Source organism: Felis catus, chromosome C1 (genome assembly GCF_018350175.1).
Source record: "Felis catus isolate Fca126 chromosome C1, F.catus_Fca126_mat1.0, whole genome shotgun sequence".
Lineage (NCBI taxonomy): Eukaryota > Metazoa > Chordata > Mammalia > Carnivora > Felidae > Felis > Felis catus.
The window spans coordinates 96,972,696-96,992,479 of NC_058375.1; the positions used below are offsets into that span (position 1 = coordinate 96,972,696).

General features: G+C 41.6%; 1 protein-coding gene across 3 annotated transcripts in view; it reads left to right on the top strand.

Moving 5' to 3' along the window:
- MAGI3 (membrane associated guanylate kinase, WW and PDZ domain containing 3) overlaps positions 1 to 19,784 on the top strand; it is a 249,424-nt gene that overhangs the window by 215,623 nt on the left and 14,017 nt on the right. For 2 of the 3 annotated variants that reach the window (XM_011285166.4, XM_045033310.1), the window contains exons 13-16: positions 394 to 485; positions 2,170 to 2,362; positions 4,673 to 4,861; positions 9,867 to 10,052. In XM_011285166.4, the coding sequence (XP_011283468.2) occupies positions 394 to 485; positions 2,170 to 2,362; positions 4,673 to 4,861; positions 9,867 to 10,052 (660 nt within the window). The remainder of the gene's footprint in view (positions 1 to 393; positions 486 to 2,169; positions 2,363 to 4,672; positions 4,862 to 9,866; positions 10,053 to 19,784) is intronic. The other variant, XM_045033309.1, reaches the window with a different exon arrangement.

Here is a 19,784-nt window from a genome sequence, read left to right on the forward strand (position 1 = left end):
GCCCAGATGTTAATGTACATAATTTGCACCTCTCAAACATCAAACTTAAATTGGATGATGCTGAATTTAATATCATAACATTGATTTGGAAGGCATTAGGACTTAATGGCAGAGTAAAGCTGAGTACATGGAAGGTAGGGGTAAATGTTCCCGAGCTATCTCGATGCATGGTTTTCTTTAGAGCTGGAAAAAAATACTTAACGATTGATTTTTTTTTTTTTTTTGCAATAGTGGTATGCTCTTGTGTAAGTTTTCACATACCAGAAAGTTCTGAGGTTACAGTTTATTGAACTCTATCATAGTATCCTACTACATAAGTGCATTGTTTTATTTTAACCTTTTTAAAATAAATGCAAGTATTTCATTTTCTTTATATTTTCTGGTTTTCCTTAGCACCAAACACCAAAGACTTGGATGTTTTTCTTCGGAAGCAGGAGTCAGGGTTTGGCTTCCGGGTACTGGGAGGCGAGGGGCCGGACCAGTCTGTAAGTTCAGATATTTTGGAATTTGGCCGTTCCCATGAATCTTTAAGTAGCTGTTTGGAAGAATATAGTGTTTGCTTTATTTGATTTTTTTAGATAAGATTTTGTTTTCTCTATCCGTGTCATTAACGTGAGGAGGAACTGCATTTTTCTTAGTGTCATGGTTTCTCAGGGACCTTGGTGTGGCTGAGGCAAGAACTGAATATGTCAGCTGGAAAGTGGGCAGTAATTAATTTCTGTATTTCACTATGTGCTGCAGTTCATTATTTTCAATTTTTATTTCCCCCTGCCTCTGTTAAACAAAAGTTAAGACCTTTGCCTTCTCTCAGAAACCTATAATCTAGCATCGTGTTTGCCACAATCAGTCCTTTGAATGAATGCTCTGTAAACAGTTGGCCTGAGGCTGCGTACATCATGTCACCTACCCTCATTAGTGGGTTGACATTTTCAAGCTCAGTACCTTGCATACCATTCCATCCGTTCTACCTATAAAACTAGGGAAAAATAAAATAAATCGTGTTTCTGTCCAGAAAGCAGAAGGGTTATGTTTATAAAGCCTTTAAAACCTAGAACTTTAGACACGATTCTCACCTCAGGTTTAGAGAACAAAGGTAATGGGTTCTGTTTTTTTAAGTTTGGCCCTTAGTTTGAATGACAAAGAAGTAATGTGCTTTGTGGAGTTTGAGAACAGATTTGTGTTTTTTCTGTATAATGTAAGAAAGACATTCTTACTGTGCTTGGAAGTTAGGTGAGGAACAATAATCTTTTAAAATGACCTGCTTCTTTCCATTTCTGGATAGAACATTTGATTTATGTATTATAAATGTGTTCTAATTAGTCATATTGGTTATAGTTAATCACCAGAGACAAAGCTTAAGGCAGGTCAACCTATATAGGGCAGATATTCCTTGATTGTTCTTGGTGGAAGATGTGATTTGATTTTAATGGTTCCTATTTTGTTAATACCCATAGAGTTGATTAAGGTATTTTAAGAATTTGTCTCAAACAACTTGGGAGAAATCCTTTCCTTAAATGTCAGGTGTTAACAGCTCTGAAACTAGCCTAATAATTCAGGATTTTAATTGCCAGCAAGCAAAATGAGCCAAATCTGTTTACCTAGATGTAAGTAGACCTCAGACCACTCTGTTCCCTAAGATATTTACTGCTTTGAGACTTAGGAACAAGAAATGTTTCTCTGCTGTATATACTGAATTTGTATTGATCACCATATGTGATGGGGATATCTTAAGAATGATCCCAGTTGCTGTGAACAGCGTGTGGAAAATCTTAGCTGATGGCATTCAATATCCTTTTTTTTTTTTTTTTTTTTACTTTTTAGGAGCTACTCTGCACGAGTGCATTTTCTGAGTTTAATGTATTTGTTTTGTTGTATTGATGGAACTGATAGTGGTACTTTTTAAGTTAGTAAACAGCTTTGCATTTTCTATCTTGTTTTTATTCAACCCCAAAGATCGAGAAGAGATCATGTAGTGTGGTTATCAGAAGTGCCATTTTGTAGAATGGTCACTTTCTAAGATAACCCCCTTCTATAAATGTTCATAGTTGAACTGCAAAAATATGTTGGTTTGCATAGTACTGAGTCAGGAAGTCCTTAACATAGCTATTGAGGATCATAGTAGCTCTTAGTTGACTGTAGAGACCAACCTACACTTTGTTATCTTATCAGATATACATTGGGGCCATCATTCCTCTGGGCGCAGCTGAGAAAGATGGCCGGCTCCGTGCAGCTGATGAACTGATGTGCATCGATGGGATTCCTGTTAAAGGGAAGTCACACAAACAAGTCTTAGACCTCATGACGACAGCTGCTCGAAATGGCCACGTGCTATTAACCGTCAGAAGAAAGATCTTCTATGGTGGTATGTGAACCTGTTCCTGCTCTGATAGGTTGAAAAAGAAACAAAGAGACTTAGCCCATTTTCTATGTAGTTTTGCAGGTTCCTTTATTAGGTTTAATACTGTCTGAGATAATCCATTTAGTATGATCCAGGGCCTCATTGTGGAAGGCCATGTAAGGTCAAAAGGATCCAGGAAGACTATTGTCAAAAAACAAATAAATTTTGGGCCTCCATATTGAGATTATGTTAATGTGTTGGCAGATTTTGCCAACGTGGTATTGTAGATGGGAGCACCGGGTTAAATTTGTTCTCTTAGATACAGTGTTTTAGTCATACCAAGATATCCCATTAGCTGAATGTCAAAAGATTTTGGATCCTGATGAATTCCTAAATATTCAGAGGATAGAATGCTTCTACTTGAGAAGTTATAATATAATGTAATTTAACATTAAAAAACATTTATTGAGTTGCTTACTATATCTCAGACCTATGGATTCTTTTAATTAGTCTTTATAACACCGTGATATAAATACTGTCATTATTCAGTTTTAGAATTACCCACAGCAAGGTTGGGAGACACATAGCTGGTGAACACTAGGGCCAGGATTAAGACAGGAGTTTAATTATAGAGTCTGGGGTCTAAACCATGATACGAGGCTCTAAGTGCATTTTTCTCATCAATAGCTTTGTGAATATCACATCGGAATTTTGAGAAGTGAATTCTTGCCACTTTTTAAAATTTTAAAAAGACTACCTGGTAGCATAAGAATGTAAGCCTCGTAGAGGTAGGGATATTTATCTATTTAGTTAACTGCTGTATCCCCAGCACATAAAAGAGTGCCTTCCCGGCAGAGTAGACATCAGTGAATGATTGTTGACCTGATGAATATTTGCTTTACTCTTAAAAAATGAGGCACTGTGTTTTTGATTGCAACATCCAAGGTAAAGGCCTGTTTTCATAAACATCGGACATTTAGAGAGGCATACAGGTTTTCATGCAGTGTTGCAGTGATGCTGGAGTCCGAACATAACCACATGTAGTAAAAAAAAATGTGATGTTGTACGAGAGGTTGGCTCTGTCCTGGGAAGCCTCATGAAGACGTTTTCTAGTGTTTGATATTACTGGAGGTGTTTAGCTAATTCATTGTAACCATACATTATGCAACAAAAACAAAAACAAACCAAAAGCCCCTTTATGTTTCATTAATGATTGGACGTTTGTGGCACTTTGCTGAAATTCTAAAACGTCATCTCTGAATCATGTAGATTTTGAGGCAGAAGAGCCCTTATAAATGGATATTCCTTAATGGCAGTGTCTCGTGATGGTTAATGATGATTTGTATCAAATTATGGCACAAAATTTGCCCTTTTTTTAATCAGGACTAAGTTATGTCATTCTTTCTTGAATTCTGATGACGTAATTGGGTAGGAGAGAAAGGTATACGTTAACTCTCCATTTGCTGGGGATTCGTATGACCTGTTCTCTGCCTTGGAGAATTGGCTGTTCGTGCGGACGGCCTGTTATCTGCTGGGTGGGGGAGGAGTAGGGCTGCTGATGGTTAGCGCATCTGATCTCATCCATCAGGAAACTGAAGTTGAAGACACATTGCATAAGACAAATCCTATGTTGACAGCTCACTTCTCAGCTGATAACAGGGGGCACCTCTGCCCTGATGCACTGGCCTCCCCAACATCACAAGTGGTAGTCACAGCACGAAGTCATATTTACAGTTGATTTTATTTAAAAAAGAAATTTTTTTTAACGTTTATTTATTTTTGAGACAGAGAATGAACAGGGGAGGGTCAGAGAGAGAGGGAGACACAGAATCTGAAACAGACTCCAGGCTCTGAGCGGTCAGCACAGAGCCCGACGCGGGGCTCGAACTCACGGACCGCGAGATCATGACCTGAGCTGAAGTCGGACGCTTAACTGACTGAGCCACCCAGGCACCCCTACAGTTGATTTTAAAAGGAAGTTTACTGTGTCAGTTTTCATTACCAACTTTTGTTAAAATTACTGGTCAAAATCTTGCTGGAATGAAAACAGTTTCAAGAAGAATTGGTTTACCAGGAACTTTGATGAAAGCTTTGAAAAGCTTCCTTTGAAATGAGAAAACATATAATTCTTCCGGGTACACACTTTAAAAGTGTTTAAGATGTCAGACAGACTCAATCTGAGTCTCATCTAAGATGGCCAGAGCTCACATGGGGAGGTTGCTTTTCTATCCTAGATGTTATTTGAAGCCACATTTTCCTGTGAGAATCCTAGCACAAAAACACTTAAGTTAACAAAAATTATGATCTAGAAATACTTGGTCATGTTTATTATAGAGAAACAACCTGAGGATGACAGCTCTCAAGCCTTCCTTTCAACCCAGAATGGCTCTCCCCGCCTGAACCGAGCAGAGGTCCCAGCCAGGCCTGCTCCACAGGAGGCCTACGATGTAGTCTTGCACCGAAAAGAAAATGAAGGATTTGGCTTCGTCATCCTCACCTCCAAAAACAAACCCCCTCCAGGAGGTAAGGGCTGCTATCTTCGATTGTCGCCCCCTGCAATTGCGGTGTTCTCAGTCTCCCTGTGGGCTTTGTGAAACTAATTAGGAATCATGTATGAATTGCCTTAGAGACTTACCTTTTTAAGAACGATGAATATTTTATTTTCAACACCGGCTAGTCCGAACCAAACTTCCAGGCTGCAGGTGAATCTGTCATCTCAGATTCCATAAAATAAGTCTTAGCAGCACACTTTGCACCAAGATTATATTGTGGCAGTATATTAGGGGCGTGCCCTAGTAGATTCAGTGAAAGGACAATGCTGAGTTTTTTAAAATAAGGAGGCGTAGGGTTTTTTTAAATCGGGAGAAACTGTGTTTGCAGAAGTGAATTAAATGCTAGAAGCAGTTGAGAAGAAGCAAAATAGATTAATAGAAGAATCTTGACCCAAATATGTCTTAAATGGTCCTTTTGTATTATTTAATAACAATGGCCATATTCCAGCTATAAAGGAACCTTCTTGAGTGACAAGAGGCATGCTTATCTTTTATATATGCTTCACTGAAAAGTAAAAATTTTGTCAGAACTTTAAAAATTAATCTAAATATCCTGAACCCAGTTTAACAGAATATTGTCGTCTGGGAAGGGTGCATGTATATACTAATTCCTTCAACAAAGGAGGAATTACCTCTAATATGTTCAGGGTTGTTAAGATTCAGCATATTAAATGTTGTTTCTAAGAAATAATCATCTTTCAATACAGTTAGAAGATCCAAATGAATATAAGATGAGAACCAGACACTTGAGATTTTTTTCTGTCAGACTTGTCTGGGTAACTATTTTTCCAAGTCAAATGATAAAAATCTTTGAGCACAGGAAAATGTGCTCCTCTCTCTGCCAGTGGATTTGAGTATATCTTGAGTAGTGAGATCCTCTTAGACTAGACGGCCACTAAAATCATTGAAAAAGAAGGAAACCCTTTCAGCAGTGTTGTGGGCCAAACCAATTTGCAAAAATCTTGCTAAAATTAATGCAAGTGTGTAAAGGAAGAAGATTCTGTGGCATGGATGAGTTATTACTATAGTATCAGGTCACTGCTCACTGATACTAGTTTCCATTTTCCACAAGCAGTTGCCATGGTAACACTCGGAACTGTCACTGATGCTCTGAGGATGATTATGTGGCCTGTGTTAGAAAAATGAAAGAAAGCAGGTTTGGGGGGATTTTATGTTGCATCACTGGAAACCAGTATTTCCCAAACCAAATAACCATTTCAGAGAACCATATTCTTATTCTAATGCCATACAATGATCCCACGCATTCAGATGAACAAAAATAGTGCAAGATTGCTGCTCGGTGTCATAGCTGCTAACTGCTTTTTCTACTGAACATACTCCTTTTCTAGGACTGCAGAAATTAGGGGAAGGGGAGGAGGCTAGCGTCCACCATGAAACAAAGCGATACAGAAGAAATCAGTAAAATAGGTCGCATTCCTTAAATATGTTTAACATTTTTATTTAGTTTGTATTTAAAATTTATATTGCATTTTAATGTACATTAAGTAATTCTTTTTATTTGTGTGTATCTGTTTACATTTAAATTTTTCAACTATTTTTACACCTATTCATTTGAGTCGTTTCTTACTATCTTGATGGTTTTGTGTCTCACAGAGGGAGATATCTGTGTAAGACAGGGTCGGTGAGTGTTGGGCTCTGTAATCAGGCAAACTTGGATTCAGATTCCGCTGTGTCTTTTAATAGCTGTCTGATCTTGGGCAAATTACTTACCCTCCAAGAGCTCCAATTTCCTCTGTTACGATGAGGATGACGGTAACACTTCTCGTCTCGTGGGGGTTTGAGGATCAAAGGAGGTAATGCGTGCGAGGCCCTTAGCCCGGACCGTCAAGAAATGTTAGCTGCTGTTGCTTGTTGTAGCTTCTGCTGCTGTTGTCACTGTCGTGTTATTCACAAAGTTGTTAGTCTACTGTCTCTTGATTTTTTTTTTTAAAGAAATTTTAAAAAGTTTATCAATACTTGAGTAATGAGATGGGAAAGAAAGCCCAATTAAAATGTAAGATTGAGGCAGCAGCTCGTGTAGGAAATGAGTGTTTGCAGCTCATTAATTATCAACCTGAATGGTAAATTAGGCTTCCGGTGTCCATGAACTTTATGTAAAGTACTTGAGATGTTCAGTCATTGGCACAAAACCCGAATTGGTAATTTCATTGAAATGCTAGTTAATAATCCCACAGAATGCTGAGCCCTGCAAGCGTTCTTCCTGGACTCCCATTCATCTCTTATAGATGGAAGGGGAGCCTGGGGGGAGGCTTGGGTGAGGAGCTTTCACTCACAAAGACTGAGCAGTGGCTGCAGACTGCATCACAGAGAAAAAGGTGTGTTGAGACCAGAGTTAGCACAGGTGAAAAGGCAGGAAACCTGTCAGAACGGATCATTCTTTATGGACTTTGTCTTGGTATAGATTGGTATTCTGTTCAGGAAAGATTATTTCTTCCTTCTGATTCAATGTGTTTTCTGGTGACATTTATCACTAGTAGAGTTCCCGGTAGCATTTCTGACACCAGTTATGAAATTCTGAGATTCTCTGCCGATGACTTTTTCGAAGATCAGAGATCTGGGTCTGGCACCCTTGCTGCCCTGGACCCAGCTTGTGTAAATGCTAAATGAATGGAGCACCGAGAAAAGACATCTATTTAAGATGAAAAGGACTTGGCTAGTTTCTGCCTCGCCAGTAGTTCACAGGTTTTAGTGTTTGTCTTTCTTATCGTATACTTTTCAGTTCCGGTCGCAAAGGATTCTTTGAGAGGGGACATTTCCAGCTACTGTCCTTTCTTTTCCTGAAAGGAGTGTTTTAAGAGCACCCAAGTGATCTCCACAGCTGGACAAGGCAGTTCGGGAGTCAGATCTAGGCCAAAGATGAATGAAGATGATTAAATTGGTCTTATGGCAAATGCCTATGGACTTTGTATACCAACAAAAGCAGGGCAGGACTCAAGATGTGTACTCTGCGGGGTTACCTTGAAAATTTCCCAGTCCGTTCAGAGAGTGTTCAGAAGCGACCTATCAGTCTCTTTGCTATTTTTAACTGTTTTGATAGTACTGCTGTAAATGCCAAGACTAGAACAATCCGACCGATCTTACCTTCCCTCATCCAGATGACTAACCCTTCAGGAAATTCTGTACCAAGATTTTTCAATTCCCTTTGAGCACATTGCTCACATGGTGAGAAAGGAGTCACTGAGACTTCAGAGATTCATTCCGTTGGATGTTTTGCCAAGGGGCTGAATGATTTTCTTCTCGGGGCATCTAGAATGAACAGTGTGTACAAGTAGGTCTTTTCTAAGGAGGAGGATAACTAAGGTATAGAGTTGGAAGGTCACCACAGGGCCACTGTCTGGTTCACCGGGCCTTTCCGAAGTGCCACCTGTGTTCTCAGTGAATCGCTCACATGGCCTGGCACAGGACGTGGGCACAGGACGTGGCCCACACTGCCCTGGCACTTTTCTAGTTACTTTGTTTTAAGGCAAATGGTGTAAGCGCTTGATAATAATTCAGAGCTGAAAGGCGGTTGCTTCCAACATTGCCTTCCTCTGTTTTGGGATAAAATCTCTCCCTGTGTGTAATCCTAGAAGAGCTGAGGAGTGAACAGCACTGTCCGTGGGGACAGAACTCATGGCTAAGAATAACTTCTAGTTCAAATGAAGGGCTCTTAAAATGTCCCTGACATACACCTACCCGTGACTCAAATACTGGTAAGGAGCCCATTTTACTATGGAAATGAAACATACTCAGAGTGCCATTTTAAATATTAATTCTCCTTCTTCATAATAGTCCGTAGTCAGCAGGAGGCAAATGGCCGACAGATTTACTGACCCCAGTGAGGAAATTCTCAAGGAACATGGAAGGAACATCTGTTTCTTAATACAAATGCCTCTTATTAAGAGGGGCGGAAGATATTTTGACAAGATTTCCTGAACGTCTGAGAACTTGTTTTAAGCCCTAATAACAGCAAAGTGTCTTAATCATCTAGGAAAGCCTTCAGCATCATGAGCTAATAGAACTGCACGGCATGTCTTTGCAAATGTCTTAGACTCTGCTTTGTACACTGAGGGTAGGATTTTATCCATGAACCAAATAATCTTAATGTAAACATTTCATGTTACGATTCCCCTCAGCTTTTCTAATTAAAAAAAAAAAAAATCTAAAGGTATAAACAAAAGAAACTAATTTTGCTGTAGAACTAGGTAGGATTCGTTTTAACAGGCAGTCATTTCACTGTGCCTGGATTTCTGAGCAGTAACTTCGGAGTCCTAAACTTGAATTTGAACTGCATTTATTCACACGGTTCCCTGTGGGAGTAAATGCCCCTTCCACAGAATCAAAGATGGTCTCACCGTGGCCGTTTCTGAGATGGCCTGAATGTGGCCAACACGAAGCAAGGAACGTCAGATTCACGAGATAGTATCAGTGAGGTCAGTAGCCTTTACACAGGATTATCAGGATGGCAATATGAAAATTGGAGAAAGGCTTATGGTAAGTGGAAAATAGCCTAGAGGTCTATACGCTCGGACTGCAGCTATGTAAGAGTATCTGTGCGTGTGCACCAGAGGTGGAAGCTGATATGGAAGTAATTGCGGGTGCATAGGATGATCATGTGATACCTTTTTGCTCTACTTTTAAAGAATGTTGTTGGTTTTTGAGTTTTTTAAACGTTTCTTTATTTTTGAGAGAGAGAGAGAGAGAGAGAGAGCACGAGTGGAGGAGGGGCAGAGAGAGAGGGAGACACAGAATCTGAAACAGACTCCAGGCTCTGAGCCGTCAGCACAGAGCCAGTTGTGGGGCTCGAACCCACAGACCCTGAGATCATGACCTGAGCCGAAGTCGGGTGCTTCACCGACCGAGCCACCCAGGCACCCCTTAAAGAATGTTTTTGATGTTATTATGTTGACTTTTTAAATGATGGTGATAAATCCAACACTAAACTAATTGAAAAACCTGGACATTTTTTCCCATAGTAATTCCTCATAAAATTGGCCGAGTCATAGAAGGAAGTCCAGCCGATCGCTGTGGAAAACTGAAAATTGGAGATCACATCTCTGCGGTGAACGGGCAGTCCATTGTTGAACTGTCCCATGATAGCATCGTTCAGCTGATCAAAGATGCTGGTGTCACCGTCACACTAACGGTCATTGCTGAGGAGGGTAAGGAACCGGTAAATTTGCTTCCGGCAAACTCTCTGAGCAGCACAGAGCCTGCTGAAGGCAGTGGCTTCTTCGAGCATTGTCAGGCTCACTGCAGTGATAGAACCATTTATATACCCTGGAGTCTCCTATTTTGCCTCTTCCATTTAATGAATTCAAAAGACAGTTTATTAAAAAGTTGTCAGTAGCTCAGGAAAAATAACCCAGCTAGCTAGTGAGCGGTGGCCGTCTGTTTGTGTGCCGGAGAAGCAAGCACCCAGAAGTGAAAGAGATCGGGAATACTTTTCAGACCTCATTTTCTTAAAATGATGTCTTAAGTTTCTGCTTGCTTGAGCGAGAGGAAATCCTCTAAAGATTCAAAGAAAGTCGCTGTTGCTATCAAGCCTTTCATGTGAGGTCCGTGCCGCAGAGTGCCTGTCCTCGGGGCCGGGCTTTGTTCTGGGCAGCTGCCGTCTAAATGGGAAGCGGGCTACGTCGGAACAGCCAGCAAATAGGGCAGAAAATGCATTCAGTGTCTTGCCTCCCTTTAAAGCTGCCTTCTGGTCATTAAGAGTTCCTAATTGGGAACCATTTTGAATAGCACCAGTTCATGGGCTCTGTTTATGAATTACAAGGTAACACAGTTACATAACGCACATCTCATTTTTCCTGAGTTTGCAAAACTAACGAGGAGAAGCCCAAAGTAGCAGAATTAGGAAGGGTTAGTCTTTCACGTTAAAATCCCTCGTAGTGTAATGTGTATTCATGCCCTGCTGTCCCCCATGATCCTCTAATGTAGTCAGTCTTGGGGTCTGTCTTGTCATTCTGGATTCTTGCGTTCTTCTCTCTTCCTGCTGCCCCCTCTCTCGTACATTCGTTCATAGTGGAGGCAGTACTCGAATCTCCTCCTGCCCCAGATCCCAGAGGGGCCTTTCCACGTGGACGTGAGCTCTCCAAGCTGCTCTCAGAAGCCTTTTCTAGTCCTCGGACCCCGCGACATCCCCGCCCCTGCCCATTTCCCTTTTCTGTGGTGTTCCACGCTCTGCCCAGCCTCTGTCCCAGAGTCTGCTGCTCCTTTCCCCTAAAAACCTCTTCTGCGGAAGCCCGAGTGCTTCCCTGGTCTCTGCACAGAAAGCGTTTTATGATTTTGCTCCCAGCTTGCCGTTTCAATTTACCCCCCAGTGTTCTTTCCGGATCCACTCTTGAGCGAGGCCTCTTTGGCCTCTGTGCATGTGGGCTTCCTTCCGTGAATCCCACGGCACTCCGTATCCCTGCAGTTCACTGAGCGTCGTTCCCTGTGACTGTCTCCCTGTGGAAATGCTGTGCTCTTTGAAGACAAAACATCGTCAGTTGACTATGATACTTAGTAGGCGCTCAGTAAATTTAGCTTTTTGAGTGAAGAAACGAGTTAAACGGATGAGTGAACGGATGATTCAGTGAATGAACAAATGAACAGAGATTTTCCCTTCTTTGCCAGGATCTAGCAGAGGCAGTATAAACCCAATGGAAGAAGTAAGGCCTTTGACAGACAGACACCTATTAGGTAGTTGTATGACCTTAAACAAGCCACTTAACATTTCTACCCTGCAGTTTTGTTTTTCTTTTTTTAATCTATAGAATGGGATGGTAATATCTATTTCAGGATCATTGTGAAAATCTGAGGTGAAAATGTACCTAGTCTGCGTAAGTACCCTAAGGTGCTCATCTAATGGTAACTGTGCCATTTCACCCCATCTTTGCCTGACTGACCCCCACATCCAGGTCTCTGCTCAGACCTTCCCACCTAAGTAATAATTTAGTAAGCACTTAACGATGTGGTAGGTGTTACCCTAAATACTTGACGTCTGTTAACTCATTCAGTACACTAATCCTAGGTAGGCACGATTATTTTCCGGTTCCATGGCTGAGGAAACAGCCCCTGAGCACTTGGATCACTTGCCCACGGTCACAACACCAGTGACAGAAGCAGTGTTTGAGTCAGTAGACCGGCCCCAGCTCTGTGCTGTCAGCCGCTGTGCCTTCCCTAACCACAGGATCCAAAATAACCCTGCCCCACCCGCCCCAGCCCCCTCACCCCTCGCCCTGCTCCCTCTGCTTCGCCACACTTTTCTCTGAGATTATTGAACCCGTGGTCTATTTGTTCATTGTCCTCTCCCCCACCAGAATGTAAAGGCATAAATTCCCAAAGCTAGAGGTTTTGTCATATTCAGTGCTGAGCCCCAAGGACCTAAAACGATGTTAGGCACGTCATAAGTGCTCAATGAAAATTTTTTTGAAGGCCTTTTGTTACTTAATGTGATTTTGGTCAGATTTCTTTATCTCTGTGCCTTCGCTCTGGTATCTTTACTGCGATCTCGAGAGCCCGCTTTTTAGCCTTAAATGTGTTCTGTGACCCACAAAGAAAAGCAGGCCTCGGTGTCACAAGGAAATTACATTTTAGGCTTGTTTGGAGAATGACGTGTGTAGTACGCTTCTATCAGCACACATGGCGTGCAGCAGTGAGAGAAGCACCTAGAAGTAATGGAGCTCGTGGTACTGCGGTCACTGTTTCTCTAACCGTCTGTAAAAAGGACCAGTGACTTTTCTCTAAGGCCAACACAGAAGGCATTGGTGTGAAATACATACAAATTAAATGAAAAATAAAAACAAGAACAGGGCGCCCGGGTGGCTCAGTCGGTTGAGTGTCCGACTTTGGCTCAGGTCAAGATCTTATAGTTTGTGGGTTCGAGCCCCGCGTTGGGCTCTGTGCTGACAGCTCAGAGCCTGGAACCTGCTTCAGATTCTGTGTCTCCCTCTCTCTCTGCCTTTGCCCCGCTCCACGCTCTGTCTCTCTCAAAAATAAATAAACGTTAAAAAAATTTTTTTAATAAAAAATAATTTTAAAAAAACAGGCATAAAATTATTCCGTCCAGTCATTATAACCTTTTCTAAATGCTGACTCTCAGTGTCTATCGGCATCTTATTGCGACTGACCCAGGAACCACACGTTGACGAGCCTTGAAATAGATGACTTGGGAACAGACCGCTTCTTTCTCTTAGTTTAATTTTGTTTTGTTTTCCAAAATTACCCTTGACTGTTGATAGTGTTTCCTTAGAGAGGTTATCCACAATTGCTCAGTCGTTTTTCTTAAAAATTAACTTTGACACTGGTCCAAATGCTTGGGGACGTACCCAAGATTTTCTATATAATGCTGATCAGTGTTTAGGAAAAATAGAAAGGAAAAAATAGAAAGGACACTCCTTAGCAGCGTATACTTTAAAGTCTATTTCATGTGTCAGCAAAGCCTGTTAAAGACAATCACGTTTGACAGGTAAAATCACATTTCAGTGGTTACACCTTATTTTATTGTATACTCAAGTTTTATTAAACCATGGAAGTATTCAAAATCTCTTCTTTTTCTAAGGAAAAAAAAAGTAGAAACTGTCTCTTCTGTCCATAAAAATCCCATCCATGGAGTTTGTTAGTCTTCTAAGTTTCTCGTTGTGTTCAGTAGAAGATCTGTCAACTGCACCGAAGAGTCAAATGAGTATTTATAGCCCTAAAGCTGTTTTCAGAGATCACACGTTTGGATCAGCACCTACAGCTACATTACTTCCTCTCTGATACCGCTCCCCTGCTGTCCCCTGCTGTCCCCTACTGTCCATAAGCCATTCACTGTTAATAGATAAGACAGTTACCAAAAAAGACAGTTCCTTCCATTCTTTTTGTCCCCTCTTACCAGATACCATTTGATTTTGAAGCCTATTTTGCCAAGGAAATGGTTACCTAAGTTCCCAAGCCATGTGTCATGTCTGGTATGACACGCCCCAGCGTATTCGTAGCTCAAGAGTCCTGCTCTAGCCCACAGTTCCACCACCTCGGCCCCTACCGTGCTGACTTGTGCTCAAGGACAGGACATAAACGCCTTGTATCTGGCTGTCCTTGCTCATTTTATAAAGAAATCTTTAAGTTGTGTTATTCCTTAACATTGATTTCTACTTCTGTGTCACGTCTTGTCTGTTCCATTTTTTTTTTTAATTTTTTTTTTTTAACATTTATTTATTTTTGAGACAGGGAGAGACAGAGCATGAACTGGGGAGGGTCAGAGAGAGGGAGACACAGAATCTGAAACAGGCTCCAGGCTCTGAGCTGTCAGCACAGAGCCCGACGCGGGGCTCGAACCCACGGACCGCGAGATCATGACCTGAGCCGAAGTCAGCTGCTTAACCGACTGAGCCACCCAGGCGCCCCTGTCTGTTCCATCTTTAAGAGTGACCCAAGTTACCAAAGGCTACCGAGGACTCTGTTAGGATGGCCCTGGTAGTGTCGCCACGAATACTTGGTTTTGTTTTCCATTTAGTTATCTGTTTGGTCCCATGCGTCTCCATTTTCCGTGTCATTTCTCTCCCTACTCCCACTGGCCAACCATTCCATTGTGTTGTATGTGCCTCGTTTTATTTTTAAAATACATATCTGTGTGTGTGTGTTGGCATTCATTCATTCATTCATTCATTTTAAAGAGAGTGTGCAAGTGGGGGAGGGGCAGAGAGAGAGAGAGAGAGAGAATATCTTAAGCAGGCTCCATACTCAGCACAGAGCCCAACGCAGGGGTTGACCCTAGAATCATGACCTGATCCAAAATCAAGCGTCAAATGCTTAACCAACTGAGCCACCCAGGTGCCCCGGCATTTATTTTTCAGTCACATAAATAGCATCTTGTTACAGATTTTATGTTGGTTTTCTTCTCCAAATTCTCAAAAAATTCTCACTTTATTGTTCCAGGATCCAATCCAGATCCTGTGGCATTTAGTTGCCATATCTTTTTTCCTGAGTGACGTAGTATCTCATTATAGTTTTGATTTTTGTTTCCCTGATGCCTAACGATGTTGAGCATCTTTTCGTGTGCTCTTGGCCATTCATATATCTTTTTTGGAGAAGTGTCTCTTCAAATCTCTTCCTCAGTTTTGAATTGTCTTCTTTGTTGTTGAATTATAAGACTTCTTTATATATTCTGATATTAGATCCTTAACAGATAGATGCTTGCAAGTCTTGTCTCCCATTTTGCAGGTTGTCTTTCCACTTTCTTCATACCATCCTTTGATGCCCAGAAGTTCAATGTCGATGATGTCTAAATTATCTATGTTTGGTCTGGTTGCTTAGGCTTCTGGTATCACAGCACCGTGTGATACTAAGATTTATCCATGTTGCTGGATGAACATAATCCATTGTTTTTAACTACCTGACCATTTTCCATAATGTATATTTACCACATATCACCTTCCCCTCCCTCACAGACAACCACTTTGTCTCCGGTCCTCATTATCACAAACTCTCTGGATACACCCGCATATACGTACCTAATATGTGCCTAATGGGACCAGGTACTGACCGACTGTCCTCCATAATTGTTGCACCTTCACCCCCACCAGCAGGCCATGGGAGCTTCCTACACCTTTATGTGTCCGCCAGTGCCTGGCGTGAGCCTGCTTTCAAACCAGCCGCTGTGTGGGAAGTGTCCTCTCATTCGTGTTTAATTTGCATTTCTTTCATTACCCATTAATTTAAGCATCTCCTCAAATGCTTGTTTTGGGGCTTTTTTTTCTTGTTGTGAGTTGCCTCTTCATATCTGTTACTCATTTTTCTTTTTTTTTTTTTTTTAATGTTTATTTATTTTGAGAGAGAGTGCAAGCAGGGGAGGGGCAGAGAGAGAGAGAGAGAGAGAGAGAGAGAGAGAGAATCCCAGGCGGGCTCCATGCCATCAGTGCAGAACCCAACGAAGGGCTCGTTCTCATGAACCATGAGATCATGACTGGAGCCGAAATCAAGGGTCGGATGCGTAACCGACTGAGCCACCCAGCTGCCCCTCCTTTACTCATTTTTCTTGTGGGATTTCAGTCTTTTTCTTATTGATATTTAGAGATTCCTTGGGATAGGTATTAGTCCAATTTAGTTTACAAATTTTTTTTGAGAGGGTGCATGCTCAAATGATGGAGGGACAGAGAGAGAGGGAGAGAATCCTAAGCAGTCTCCTTGCTTGGTGCAGAGCCCAACGTGGGTCTTGATCTCACGACCGTGAGATCATGACCTGAACTGAAATCAAGAGTCCGACACTTAACCAGCTGAGCCACCCAGGCATCCCAGTGCAATTTAATTTTAGAAAGTACAAAGATCTTTTCCTGTCATCTGTATGTTAACTTTACCATTGTGCCCTCCACTGTACAGAGATTCTTAATTTAGATATAATCACATTGGCCAATTTTTTCCTTATGACTTAGGCTTTTGAAATTTCGTTTAAGACATGTTCTCCTTACCCACCCCATGTCACAGAGATTTTCTCTTATATCATCGTCTGCTAGATTTATGATTTTACATTCAGTTCTTTAATGCATCTGGAGCCTCCCTTTTATTTGTAGTTTTAGGAGGGATCCAGCTTTATTTTTTTATTCTTACACTGAGCAGGCTTTTATAGCACCAGCTATCAGATAACACTTCTTTTCCTCATTGATCTATGCAGCCACCGTTCCTGTGTGTTTGCATCCCCTTCCAACATGAGTCTCCTAGCTGTTCCGTGCTATTGATTTATCTGTTCTTGGGTCAATTTACATATGTATTTCCTGACAGTAATATACATAATACGTGTTTTAATGTGTGTGTGTGTGTGTGTATGCACGTATGTATATCCACACACACTTTTTAACAAATCTGTAGCTTTGTGGTAGGTCCCAATATCTTGTCTGTTAAGGCAAGCTTTTATCCACCCGCCCCCTACACACACTCCAAATGGACGAGATATTCATGAAACTTTTCCATGTAAAATTTTAGAGCAAATTATTAAGAAGCCCAACTGCGTTTTTTATTCGGATATATTGGATATATATTAACTTCAGGGGAATTTATACCTTTAACTATTAAGTTACCCCACCTAAGAGCCTAGGATGTCTCCATCATTTGTGCCCCTTACTGGAGTTTGAGGAGGTACTCTTACACAGTTCTCATTTATTCTTGCAGAGGATGAGTCACGATCCATTGTAATGTCTGTATCCATAGTTTAACTACGGGATTTTGTGTTTTTTCGTCTGATAATACACTTTCTCCTTAAATAATTACATACAGAGACTCCCGCAAAAATTTAATCCTCACTGAGGGAGTGATCTGCTTAACCCATTGCTTTACTATCTGAAGAACTTTCAGATAAAATGGAGAGAGAACATAAGCCTGTTTGGCATCATGGAATAAATATTTAACTTTGTGAAGTGGAACGGCTCTTACCACGGAAGTAAATCGGAGAAGCCATGCAACATGGGTTGAAGGACTAACACTGGAAAAAATACCAGTGATGGAAAGTTTTATTTAACCAGGAAGAGGACAAGGAAAGAACACGTGACTGAAAGAGGAAGCACCAGTGTGTGGTTCCTTGTGCTGCAGTGACATCTCTCACCCAAGGGAAGGGTAGAGGAAAAGCTGAAATTGATCAGCTTATTTGTACTGTCCTGAACTTAAACACCTGTCATTCTGGCCAAGCTAGCGAAGCCAAAAAGTTATCTAAATTGGACTTCTACTAAGGTACAAGTGTCTCCCACTCATCCTGTCCATAGAAGTAACTTCTCCCATCAGTTTCCGTTCCCTTTAAAATGGTGGCCACGAATGTACAATGACAGACAAGAATTCAGCTACAGAATGGGCACTCAAGGTTAGAGGCACGTAACTTGACATTGATGTACCCTGTAAGCCAAAGTGGACGGACATCTGGGGATTTCTTGTGGGTGCAGGAATATAAACATACATGAGGTGTGATCCCTGCGCTCAAGGAGTGCATGCTCTAGCAAGAGAGGCCGGTATCGGGCTCGCTCTGAAAGGATGCGGTAAATGCTATGAAGACAGTGTGCTGAAGGGAACCACAGGTGAGATTTCACAGAGAAGGTGACACTTGGAAGAGGGGCTTCAGTGGGAAGGCAGATGTGCCCAGGTGATAAGTTTGGACAGTATCTTATGAGCAATAAATAGTTACCACAGGTTTTTAAGTAAGGCAGAGGTGGGTTTCAATTTATATGTTAGGGCTGGGATCCAGGATGTGGATTGCAGGTAGGATTGGTAGCAAGGAGGCCAGCAAGGAGGGCCAGTGTAAGTAACTTGACTTGTTAAGCTAAAGAGGAAAATAAAATTCATGATAGTAATTTCTATAATTTTTTTTTAATGTCTATTCATTTTTGAGAGACAGAGAGGGACAGACTGTGAGTGGGGGAGGGACAGGGAGAGAGGGAAACACAGAATCCGAAGCAGGCTCCAGGCTCTGAGCTGTCAGCACAGAGCCCGATGCGGGGCTCGAACTCATGGACTGTGAGATCATGACCTGAGCCAAAGTCGGATGCTTAACCGACTGAGCCACTCAGGCACCCCCATGATAGCAATTTAAAAGAGCAACCAGTGGCACCTGGGTGACTCAGTTAGTTAAGCATCTGATTTTGGCTGAGATCATGATCTTACAGTTCATGAGTTCAAGTCCTGAATCAGGTGAGCTCAAGCCCTGCTTTGGGTGAGCACTGCTTTTCTTTCTTTCTTTCTTTCTTTCTTTCTTTCTTTCTTTCTTTCTCTTTCTTTCTTTCTTTCTTTCTTTCTTTCTTTCTTTCTTTCTTTCTTTCTTTCTTTCTTTCTTTCTCTTCTCTCTCTCTCTCTCTCTTTCTCTCTCTCTCTCTCTCTCTCTCTCTCTCTCTCTTCTCTTTCTGTCTTTCTGTCTTTCTCTCTTTCTCTCTCTCTCTCTCTCTCTTTCTCTCTCTCTTTCTCTCTCTCTTTCTCTGTCTCTCTCTTTCTCTCTCTCTCTCTTTCTCTCTTTCTCTCTCTCTTTTTCTCTCTTTCTCTCTCTCTCTTTCCTTCCTTCCTTCCTTCCTTCCTTCCTTCCTTCTTTCCTTCTTTCTTTCCTTCCTTTTCTCTCTCTCTCTCTCCCTCCCTCCCTCCTCCCTTCCCTTCCCTTCCCTTCCCTTCCCTTCCCTTCCCTTCCCTTCCCTTCCCTTCCCTTCCCTTCCCTTCCCTTCCCTTCCCTTCCCTTCCCTTCCCTTCCCTTCCCTTCCCTCTCTCAAATAAAAATAAAAGAGCAACAGATTTCCATTTCCCCCCATCTTCCCCCAAAAAAGTTCACACTCCACTCTTCCTTTCTGGAGCACTTGACTTTAAAGTGTTGAACATTTTTAACAAGTAAGGTAAAATTTCAGAATGTGCACTTTAAGAAAAATATAACCTCAAATAAGATTTCATCATTTTGAGGATTGTGATAATGTTAATCATAATAGAAACATGTACATAATGGGTAGATGCCAGGCACTGTCTGAAGCATGAACATTTATAAGCTTGTTGGATAACAATAACCCCATGAGGTAGCTATAATTCCTTTTATGGGTGAGGTGATTAGAAGCACAGGGAATGTGAGTAATTTCCTCAAGAACACACAGCTAGTAAATAATAAGAGGCTTAACCCCTGTCAGTCGTGCTGCAGAGTTCATGGCTATGATATTCACTAAGCTATGCTCCCTCTCTCTCGTATTTTCAATATCTATGTTTAGGGGAGCCTGGGTGTCCTGGTTAAGCCTGCGACTTTGGCTCAGGTCATGATCTCACAGTCTGTGAGTTCGAGCCCCGCGTCGGGCTCTGTGCTGACAGCTCAGAGCCTGGAGCCTGTTTCAGATTCTGTGTCTCCCTCTTTCTCTCTCCTCCCCCACTCATGCTCTGTCTCTCTCTTCTCAAAAATAAATAAACGTTAAAAAATTTTTTTTAATATCCTA